General features: G+C 40.3%; 1 protein-coding gene across 1 annotated transcript in view; it reads left to right on the top strand.

Annotated features, from left to right (window-relative positions):
- The window catches only part of LOC309565966 (mucin-5AC-like), a gene marked incomplete at its 3' end in the record, with an annotated part of 179,326 nt that overhangs the window by 104,834 nt on the left and 62,907 nt on the right, over positions 1 to 11,585 (top strand). Inside the window, exons 30-31 of the mRNA XM_082270993.1 lie at positions 3,347 to 3,715; positions 9,112 to 9,537. Coding sequence (XP_082127119.1) covers positions 3,347 to 3,715; positions 9,112 to 9,537 — 795 coding nt within the window. The remainder of the gene's footprint in view (positions 1 to 3,346; positions 3,716 to 9,111; positions 9,538 to 11,585) is intronic.

Here is an 11,585-nt window from a genome sequence, read left to right as displayed (position 1 = left end):
AAACCGCTGGCAACAAAAGTGAGTACACCCCTAAGTTAAAATGTCCAAATTGAGCACAAAGTGTCAATATTTTGTGTGGCCACCATTATTTCCCAGCACTGCCTTAACCCTCTTGGGCATGGAGTTCACCAGAGCTTCACAGATTGCCAATGGAGTCCATTTCCACTCCTCCATGATGTCATCATGGAGCTGGTGGATGTTAGAGACCTTGCGCTCCTCCACCTTTTGCCCCCCCCACCCCAAAACATCTTGCCCCCATGTTGATGGGGACAGGGGTCTCTTCCCGACAACCGTGGGCTGTGGTCGTGGTGGTCTGTGGGGGGAGGTTTATCAGAATCTGGAAGCTCCCTTTAACAAGGGGGCCCCCAGATCCCACCCCCCTCCTATGGTAATGGATATCGGGTACATCGTACCCTTACCCATTCACCAAAAAAGTGTACAAAAAATAAAGACAAAAGCCAGTTTTGGACAAGTTCCCCTGTTCGAGATGTTCTGGTGCGAACCAAACAGGGGGGTGTTCGGCTCATCACTAGTGTTGAGTTATTTTGAGGGGACAGCATCTATATACTGCATTCACGGTCATTACTGCACATATTATAAAACAGAGTTTAGAACTAATTGGTTAATATGCACAATACTTCAGTTTCCTTTGCAAGTTTTTTGTATTAGCCCCATCTTACATATTATTAGTGTGAACTAGACACCAAAAAAAGTACCATCCTTCTAAAGCAGATTGCTCCATTTTGGGTATTGTGAAACAAAGTATCCTAACTTTTTGATTAGTTTAATAGTAAAGGCAGGATCAGAATAACATCCCCAGAATCTACACCTCTAAAAACCAAATCAGCAAAAGGAGTTCCCATTTATATTCTCGCAGATTCATTTTTATTGTGTGATGCGGACACTGCTTCTTGTTGCTTTTGTTGTTGCAATGCACTTATGTCCGCTGTAATGGGAAGCACATTAGAGGTGTTCCATTTTATGCAACTGTGTTGTGAGTTCCCATAAGCATCCATAAGTGGTCTTGGATTTCTGCATTGAGCTGGGCTCTTTCAGCATTGATCACAATCTAGTGCCAAAATACCAAAGGCAAAAAAGACGCTCTAAAGTTTATGAATACATTCAGTTTAGGTTTCCATTGTTGAGCAGGAAATAACTATTATGGCCTTAATTCTGCAACTAAAGAAAAGCAGGTTATAGATGTTACCATATCCTATCCATCAGTAAACATCCAGTAGCAATAAACAGTATTGAGACTGTATTAGCTTGACTCTAGATATCATTTTTATTTGGAAGGAAGAGTTTGCATTTCTGTAATGTTATGTTTCTTGTGACCAAATGGGGAGATTTTCCTTACTTCCTGTCCCTGTGACTCCCTAACAAGAAACAGAGAATGCATGAGTCACAAGCAAGAAGGCGCAGACAGCAATGAAAGGTTGTCAGAAATTCTTACCCTTCCCTACTTTACTAAATTGTGTTTTTATTATTGTCAGGGTCATTGTTGGGGAGATATCCCTTTACTTCCTATTTTCACAGGAAGTAAACTGACATCTTCTCAGTATAGCCACTTGCTGATCAAGCCTATTCTGGCACTTTTTGTTTACAGGTTCAAATCAGTATCTTTTGCTGGAAAATGACTTAGAACCCCCAAACATTATATATATATATATATATATATATATATATATATATATATATATATTTTTTTTTTTTTTTTGCAGAGACCCTACAGAACAAAATTATGATCATTGCATTATTTTATGTCACATTGTATTTGCACAGCGGTTTTTATAACCGTTAATTTTGGAAAAAATTTGAATGCAAGAAGACACAATATATAACCCAATTTGTGGTAAAATATAAAAGATGATATTACACCAAGTAAATAGATCCCTAACATGTTAAAATTTTTGCACGCTCGTGGAATGGCGACAAACCACGATACATAAAAATCTCCATAGGCGACGCTTTAAAAAAATGAACAGGTTACATGTATAGAGTTACAGAGGAGGTCTAGCACTAGAATTGTTTCTCTTGCCCTAACATTCGCAATAATACCTCACATGTGTGGCACAAACACCGTTTACACATGCGTGCACAACTTATGTATGGGTTTGCTTCTGCACGCGAGCACGGGGGATGGGGGCGCTTTCATTTTTTTTTCTTATTTACTTATTTTTTTTACTGTATTGTGCACTAGAAGGATCCATGACACAATAGCTCAATGATACCCATAGCTCCAATGATTGCCTGGCTAGCCAAACACTAGATGGATCCTACAGTTCTCTGGTAGACCAGACTGATTATAGAAAAACCCAATCCCCAGTATCACCCTACAGCTGAGAATGAATCTGTTCATTCAGCTTAAAGCGAAAGCTTAGCTAAAAAAATAAATGAATAAATCCTACAGCTTAAGTCAAATAACCCACTTGTACTAAAGTATAACCTATGTTTATGGCTTCAGGTCTTCAGGCAAAACAGCAGTACCAGCAGTAAAGTTTACTTGATTGGGCTACCTTACCTCCTTCCTCCTTTTCCATTGAGAAAAGTTATTTCATTGATTACATTGCTTGTAACAACATCCGTGAATGGGGAGAGCATCCTGTGACTGATCAGACCATTCCCCATTCACAGATCATGCTACAGGTAAGGTTATCAATTAAATAACTTTTCTCCATTGGAGGATGAGAAAGCAGGGAGCATGTCCCTCTCAAACTGTCTGTACAGCTGTTCTGCCTGAAGACCTAGAACTGTTATCCATTGCAGAGCCTGAAGTTCAGAGACGGGAAGAGGACAGGTATCTCTGCAGTGAAGATGTCTCCTGGATCCAGATGCCTGCACAGTGTGACCCTGTATAATAACTGGCAAATGGTGTGACTAAAGTTGTAGGGAGTTTTTTTTACCCAACGTTAGTTTTAAATGTGTTACCATCCTTCACAAATGGAGCTAACCCTTGAAAGCACAATGCACTGTGGGAGCCCTAAAACTGGATTTTAGAAATGTCGGAGGCATGTCTCTACCTTATCCCACAATGTAAAGTAGGTTTTAGTAACCTTTTTAGAAGCAGCCCATATTACGCTGTTTTATGCTGAAATTCTGAAAAGTCCAAATCTCCATGATTAGGATTCCTTGCACCAACCATATGGGAAGGAACCAAATAACAGCCCATTGTGCAAGTCTTGCTTTCCAAAGTTGCATTCATTTGTAACAGATTTGTTTAAAGTCTCAAATATGTTGATTTTATCATAACCCCTATGGAAATGTTTTATTATTACAGGACTTATTCATCCACCCACTTCGTATTTTAATAATGCTTGTGTTTTTATTTCATTCTTTTTTCCTGAAGTTCCGATCTGTACACCTAAGTGTGGGTGGTCACGCTGGTTTGATGTCAGTTCTCCTACATTAAAAAATGGAGGGGATTTTGAGACCTATGTTAACATTCGAAACGCTGGTTATGATGTTTGTGAAAAGCCAGAGAAGATTGCTTGCAGATCAACCAAATCCCCAAATTCATCACTGGAAAGCAATGGGCAGTATGTGACCTGTAATGTCTCTAGTGGTCTCATTTGTAAAAATAATGACCAGACGGGAGACCTACCTCTCTGTATCAATTATGAGATCAGCGTCTACTGCTGTCAAGTAGAAGATGACTGCAGATCTACACCAGAGACTACACCTAGTACAACATCCCTGAGCACCTCTCCTAGCACAAGTAAGGGGGAATCAAGGAAATGAATAGATATTGTGTTTGAAATGTTAAGCACTGTTACTAACAATTACTCATTTGGGGCTTATTTACGCAATAGAATATGCAGTAGAAGGGCTAAACCGTGGGGGTAGGTTTTGATTGCATACCCACATGTGTGTGTAAACACATGTGAGCTTTCATTTACATGTGTGATTGCAATCCAAGACCTTATCAAGGTGATCATACTCTTATGTTCAGTGAGTATAGTGATGTCCTAGATTGTATATTGAACTTCTACATATTGACTCTTTTATGCCTCCTGATTTCCTAAGATGACAAATGTTTTCACATACACAATATAATACCCTTGTGCAAACAGAAGCTTTTTTTAAAAAATATATATATTTGGGGTGGAGATTGCGCTGGACTGACTTGATCAGTCAATGCTTATGGATGTGAGGAAATGTGGGCAGCTGGGAAGGATGTTCTTGCCTAGGTTATTGATTAGCTTGACAAGAGAGTGATGGGCCTTGTTGGGGCCTGGGCTGCTGCCTCGAGGTATGGCCGAAAGGTCAATTCTGCATATAATCGAGAAAAGTGAATGTAAAGGAGCGCCCCGTGTCCAGTGAATGTAGATTTGAATAAAAAACGTTTTATTTGGAGTAGCAATGATAACATATTTTATCATTGCTACTTACAAAAAAAAAAATTTTCAAAAAGTTTTTTTCAAAATATGATATATTTTTATAGTCTCTTATAGCTATAGCCATGGGATGCAGATTATTTTTCTATGGCATGTGCATGCAAAAATGTTCTCAGCACTTAGACTCCAAATCACATGACAAGTCATGACTTGTGTAAATCTAGACAATGGAGCATAAATTCTCTAGCAAACCACCATTGGTAATACATTTTGAGGATAAACAATGTACTTGAATATTTGTGCACAGATAGGATGAATTATAAATTCCATGGTCGAAGATTTAATTATTTAATGGGGGAATCAATGCATGATTGTATCTGTATAAATTATAGTAAATCAGACCTATTATCTCTTTCTTGATTGCTCCTGTCCAAGATAAACAAATCTTGGAGCAATTTTGGCTACAACTTCCAAAGCATAATAGAGGCTTGGGGAACTTCTACTTCCCAAACTCCTCCTGGACCAAATGAACTGGAAAGTGCTCAGCACTTTGCAGGGCAAAGCAACAGTGTCTCTGTAAAGGGCATCTCCCGACCCACACTCACCTTACACAGCTCCCGCACAGCTTTTAGCTTCTCATTAGGAAGTGCCGCCATGGCTAACAGAGGATAGACTTAGAGCTAAACTAGAGAAACTTAACATAAATAAATCCCCGGGACCGGATGGCTTGCACCCAAGGGTTCTTAATGAGCTCAGCCAGGTGATTGCCAGACCATTATTCTTGATCTTTAAGGATAGTTTACAGACGGGTATGGTGCCAGCTGATTGGAAAAAAGCCAACGTGGTACCAATATTTAAAAAGGGGCCGAGATATATCCCGGGTAACTATAGGCCGGTCAGCCTAACATCAGTAGTCTGCAAAATTTTGGAGGGGATGATAAGGGGCCACATACAAGACTTTAGTAATGAAAACGGTATTATAAGTAGTAATCAGCATGGATTCATGAAAAATCGTTCGTGCCAAACCAATCTATTAACCTTCTACGATGAAGTGAGCTGCCACTTAGATAAAGGTAAGCCTGTGGATGTGGTGTATCTGGACTTTGCAAAGGCCTTTGACACCGTTCCCCACAAACGCTTACTGTACAAACTAAGGAAGGTAGGTATGGACCATAAGGTGAGTACCTGGATAGAGAACTGGCTCCAGGGGAGAGTACAGAGGGTGGTGATTAATGGGGAGTACTCGGATTGGGCGGGAGTGGAAAGTGGGGTCCCCCAGGGTTCTGTCCTGGGACCAATCCTGTTTAATTTGTTCATAAATGATCTAGAGGAGGGGATATATAGTACAATCTCAGTATTTGCAGATGATACTAAATTAGGCATGCCAATATCTTCTATGCAGGACGTGGAAATCTTGCAAGCAGACCTGAACAAAATAACGGGGTGGGCAACTACATGGCAGATGAGATTTAATGTTGAAAAATGTAAAGTAATGCACTTGGGGGCCAGAAACCAGAAAGCAAGCTACTCACTAGGGGGGGAACCTCTGGGTGAGTCTAGGATGGAAAGGGACCTGGGGGTAATGGTAGACAACAGGCTTGGCAGTGGCATGCAATGCCAAGCTGCTGCAAGTAAAGCCAACAGAATACTGGGTTGTATAAAAAAGGGGATTCACTCCAGAAATAAAGAGATTATTCTCCCACTCTACAAGACCCTGGTTCGGCCACATCTGGAGTATGCTGTCCAGTTCTGGGCACCGGTCCTCAGGAAGGATGTGCTGGAATTGGAGAAAGTCCAGAGAAGGGCAACAAAAATAATTAGGGGAATGGAGGACATCAGCTATGAGGAAAGACTACAAGCACTGAACCTATTCTCTCTGGAGAAGAGACGATTGAGGGGGGATATGATATCAATGTACAAATACTGTACTGGCGACCCTAGCATAAGGAACAAACTATTCAGAGAAAGGAGATACAATAAGACACGTGGCCACTCACTAAAACTTGAGGAAAGGCGGTTTAACCTTAAAGTGCGTAAGCGGTTCTTCACTGTAAGAGCGGTAAGGATGTGGAATTCTCTTCCACAAGCAGTCGTATCAGCAGGGAGCATTGATAGTTTCAAAAAACTATTAGATGGACACCTTAAAGACCACAACATACAGGGGTATACAATGTACGGTTAAAAGCAAACACACACACACATCATAGGTTGAACTGGATGGACTGATGTCTTTTTTCAACCTCACTAACTATGTAACTATGTAATTAGCTGGAGCTGACCCTAGGGGATTGGTGACATCATTCCCTTAGACATATGACAGTGCTCAGGCCTAACAATTGGCTGCTAGACCAAGGTTTCTCACAGGGGAGCTAGTCACATGTTCCCCATACTTGGAGTTGCCTGGTGGAGGGGCAAGGAGCTGTAAGGGAGTGCATGTAAGGTGCATATAAGGGGACTGGGGGATAATGGTTATGGAATGTTATTTTTTGCACTTCTTCATTTGCGAATTATCAACTACAATTGTTAATTTCAATTTTATGTACAAAGGTGTGTTACAATAAGCCATGTTCAAAAAGCCAATTCTCTACAAAGCTCCAATAACACACATTCTTCACAGCTTTTGAATCTGAAAGAGTGATACTTTGAAGGAGGAGAACATAAGGTGCCACAATGACCAGTGGCTGTATCGTGTTGAATTGAGTGTTTGGCATAATAGGGCTGAAATTAGCCCACTCACAATATACACCAAACACACATATCCTGGAGTCCCTGTACTCACAATTGAGAGATGTTACAGATACAAAGTTTGGAAAGCACACTAATGTAGTTCATAACTTAGCAATATAGCCCAAAAGAATGCAGAGGGGCATATTTATAAAGCAGTTGAGGGGCATATTTATAAAGCAGTTGAGGGGCATATTTATAAAGCAGTGAATATTTTGACATTCGCCAAATATTCACTGGTGTGGTGAATGAATCACTGTCACTGAAAACACAAGATCCAGCAAGATTCACCTGTAGTAAATGTTTGTTGGATGTCAGACTTACTGCTTCATAAATATACTCCTTAAGATTTGCAAACCGACCTCTGGCTCTAATCACGTGCTTAAAAAAAAAAAAAAATCCCCCATTGGAATCCATGCATCCGGCATCCGGCATGTAGATAAGGGGGCTGGGCTCATTGATAGGGGGGGGGGGGCGGCTCCCCTACACATTTACATACATGTACATTACCTGCAAATACAGGACAATGCCAGAAATCCAGTGTCCTTGTAATTTTCTGTGAGCTGAATTGAAATCTCAAACAACGTCATCAGCTCTCACCAGTTCTCTCTAGTGTGAACTACGGGACACCTTACTATTTAGTCTAGATAAGGAGAGCAGCCTAGGGTTCCTCTTCTTATGTCCCCAGCCAGCGCCCATAGCTCCTCCTCTCTGCCAGTGCCCCCAGAGAAAGACACTTTCTATTGCTCACATTTGCGGGCTTGTTCCTGAGTCTCACAGTCAGTAAACTGATGCCTAAACATTTTTTTACCTTAATGCAAGGAATGCATAAAGGTAAAATCTGATTAGGCTTTAAAACCACTTTCATTTAATCCTTCTCTTGCAATGGATACGCAATAAAGATTTGTGTGTGTGTAAGTTACAGCATATGCACTCCACAGCACCGAGGATCAGTGTGGGGATGCTGGAACTGGTGTACTCCATGGTTCCTTCTTGAAATGTCCCGCAGGTCACAGTAACAATGCTGCTTCTTATTGCTGATCTTTACCCATAGAAAGGATGTGCATTGTACCGTACGTTCATATTTTAAGTATGTTCATACAATGGTCGGCCATGGCATTTCTTGAAATTAACCATGAAAAAGACATGTGACTTTGAGATCACAAGGAACAGTTTGCTCGTTTTTTCTACATAGCTCTGGTATGGACATAATGGGAGGTGTTCAGACACACAGCTCAAAGCATCAGCATGTATTACTAGTGTCTTTGCAAAACATCAACAGTTACATAAAGTTCATGAGGTGGAGAAGACAAATACACAACAGTGTGTCTGATAATAATAAAATGCACACTGTGTGTTCTGTTGATATTAGTATAAAGGATGCCTTTTTAATAATGATCATCATCCCAAGTCCATATTATTGTAATGCATACAATTTGATTTAAAATAGAACTATGGGCAAAACTTTTTTTCTCATTTTGGATAGAGAAAGGGAAGGTTATAACCCCTCTCAGATGTTTTTTGCCATCTATGTCTCATTGCAGAGATTTCCCTTCACTTCCTGTCCAATAGCCAAACAGGAAGTGAGAGGAAATCCCTGCAAATTATAGGGAATTCCTAGGGGATTCCTAGGTCACCAAAACTAGTGTACCCATTGGAAGATTTTACCTCTATTACTTTTCTGGGGACAGCCCAAAATGTGGCATTTTCTTTTAATTTCACTTTTAATTATAATGGTAGACAGGACAAATGGAGAGGGGGAATCTCTCTAACGGGAAGCAATAAAAACTTAGAGGGGGTTTAATCCCTTTCCTCCCCATCCAAATCTAAAAAAAAAAATTTTTTGTCAGTAAGTGTATTTACTGAGATAATAAATATTATGCAGATGTTTATATTCATCCTAGACAAAGTGAACAACACTGTTCAATTTGGTAAAAATCCTTCTGGACAGCTGTACATGATCCAGATTAATTTATGGAAGGTTTGCATTATTTCCACAATTCAGTTATGCAAAGACCCCTTTGTAATAATGGAATCATGATTTGTGTTTCAGCAACTTCCTGTGCTCCTGTCTGCTCGTGGTCACAGTGGTTTAATGTGAGTTACCCTAGTCCTGATCCAAATGGGGGGGAATTTGAGACCTATGAGAACATCAGGAAAGCTGGACATCAAGTTTGTGAGCAACCACAAGAAATTTCCTGCAGATCAAAGGATAACCCGGATACAGCACTGGCAGAGCTGGGAGAGAACGTCACCTGTGAAGTCTCCTCTGGGCTTGTGTGTTACAATGACCCGTTTGGTTTCCCATGTAATAACTATGAAATTAAAGTCTTCTGTTGTCAGTTACCAGCTTATTGTACAAAAACTCAAACTACAACTCCCACAACTACAATAACTACAACCGAAACCTCAACGCTTACATCTACACCATCAACCGCCACAGTAACCCCAACAACAACTCAGACTACATCTGAAACAAGTAAGTGCAGTGTTTGCTATTTGTTAATAGCAGTAATGAAAAAATGAAAAGTATTTAAAATGTTTAATAAAATATGTGTAAGTAAAACTCAAATAAGAGTCCTCATGGGCAAGAAAACACATTAGCAGCACTGCTAATGTGTTTTTTTGCCCATGAGGACTCTTATCCGAGGGTTACTTACACATATTTTATTAAGTTATATTTGAGCTTTAGCGGCTGCTCTGCTTAAGGTGTTATGTAATATATAATATCTTGATTTGAAGAGGTGTCTTGTAGCGCAGGGTGAGTGTGATACAGCTACATAAGAGTTTAGCGGTTTTTACATTCCTTTTCTTTATATTAAAAATGTTTGTCTTTACAATATATATTTGTATCTGTATGTGTGTAACAGGAAGCTAGTTTGGTATGAATTTATGAAACTCCTTGCAGTTACTTAAAAGTGATTGTAAATGCTTTTTTTTTGTATATACAAAACAAACACCAAACAGGATATACTTATCTGGCCCTGAACCTCCTCTTCTTATGTACCCTGCCAGAGCCCATAGCTCCTCCTGTCTGCCAGTGCCCCCAGAGAAAGACACTTTCTATGGCTCACATTTCATTTAATCTTTCTCTTGCAATGGATATGCATTAAAGATTTAGTTACAGCATATGCACTCCACAGCACCGAGGATCAGTGTGGGGATGCTGGAGCTGGGGTACTCCATGGTTCCTTCTTGAAATGTCCCGCAGGTCACAGTAACCATGCTGCTTCTTATTGCTGATCTTTACCCATAGAAAGGATGTGCATTGTACCGTCATATTTTAAAGGTCAAAACTCTTTTGGATAGAGTAAGGCAGATTTGATTCACCATCTTTGTCCCATTGCAAAGATTTCCCTTCACTTCCTGTCCCATAGTTAAACAAGAAGTTCGAGGAACCCCCGGCAAATTTAAGGAATCACTTGGGAATTCCCAGGTCACCAGAACTAGTGTCCCCATTGGAAGATTTCCCGTCCGTAACTCTTCTGAGGAGAACCCAAAAATTTGAATTTTCTTTTACTTTCAATTATAATGGTAAACAGGACAAGTAGAGAGGGGGGATCTCCCTAACGGAGACATAAACAACAATAACAATTTACAGGGGTTCTAATCCCTCTATACTCCTTTCAAAACAAAACAAAACAAAAAAAAAAGGTATTGACTTTTGTTATACTTTAATTTTTTTGCTAGTAAGTGTATTTACTGAGATACAATATGATGATATGCCGGCCTATGTTTATAGCATCCTGAAAAAAGTCAACAACACCTTTCAATTTAAATATAAAATGCTGAAAGAGCAACAATTGATTTATCCAGCACTAGCAGCGCTTAGTAGTAAAGAAACCAACTAAAATCTTAAAACAGTCCAAGTTTAATCCACCCGGTGAATGGAGATCATGTGTACATGTTGTTTGGAGATACTGTGGGTGATCAAACAAAACATCCTAGTCACCACACCTCATGAAGCAATCCCCTTCATATAACACACTCACCAGAATTAAATGGATTAATCGCCTTGTAATAACCATATGACTGTGATCCAATGATTAATCCTCGATCCAAAGATTGTTGCTCATACATCCGTGCTCCTGGTCCAGTCTATGCGATGTCCCCACACATGATCCTCTCACCTTCCCTGTCTCCAGACCTCAATTGGGGCCCTGCTCTCCCCCCACCGATCCTGCCTCCCCCCTTCTCCCATTTCCTCTTCCTCCTCTGGCTGGCCTGTAAGATTCTCTACGGAGGGGATGGATCCGACGTGGAAGCCAAGGATGTGGGCTGTCAATGGTGTCATGTGGATCCGGATCAGCCCCGGAAGCTGTGTGTCTGCATGGGAGTTCTGGAGGAGGAGAAGAAGAAGAAGTTCTTCTCCTCCTCCAGGACTCCCATACAGATACATCTTTCAGCACTCTATATTGATTTTGATTTGGTTTATAGTAGCTTCTATATGTGCATTTACATTTTTATTTGAGTTTTATTGGTTTGAGTGTAATGTACGCTGGGTTCAGTCATATGGTCTTACTGAAC

Source organism: Pelophylax lessonae (genome assembly GCF_965119305.1).
Source record: "Pelophylax lessonae genome assembly, chromosome: 10".
Taxonomy (NCBI): domain Eukaryota; kingdom Metazoa; phylum Chordata; class Amphibia; order Anura; family Ranidae; genus Pelophylax; species Pelophylax lessonae.
The sequence above is the reverse complement of the archived record's forward strand: the minus strand, read 5'-3'. Positions and strand labels throughout refer to the sequence as shown.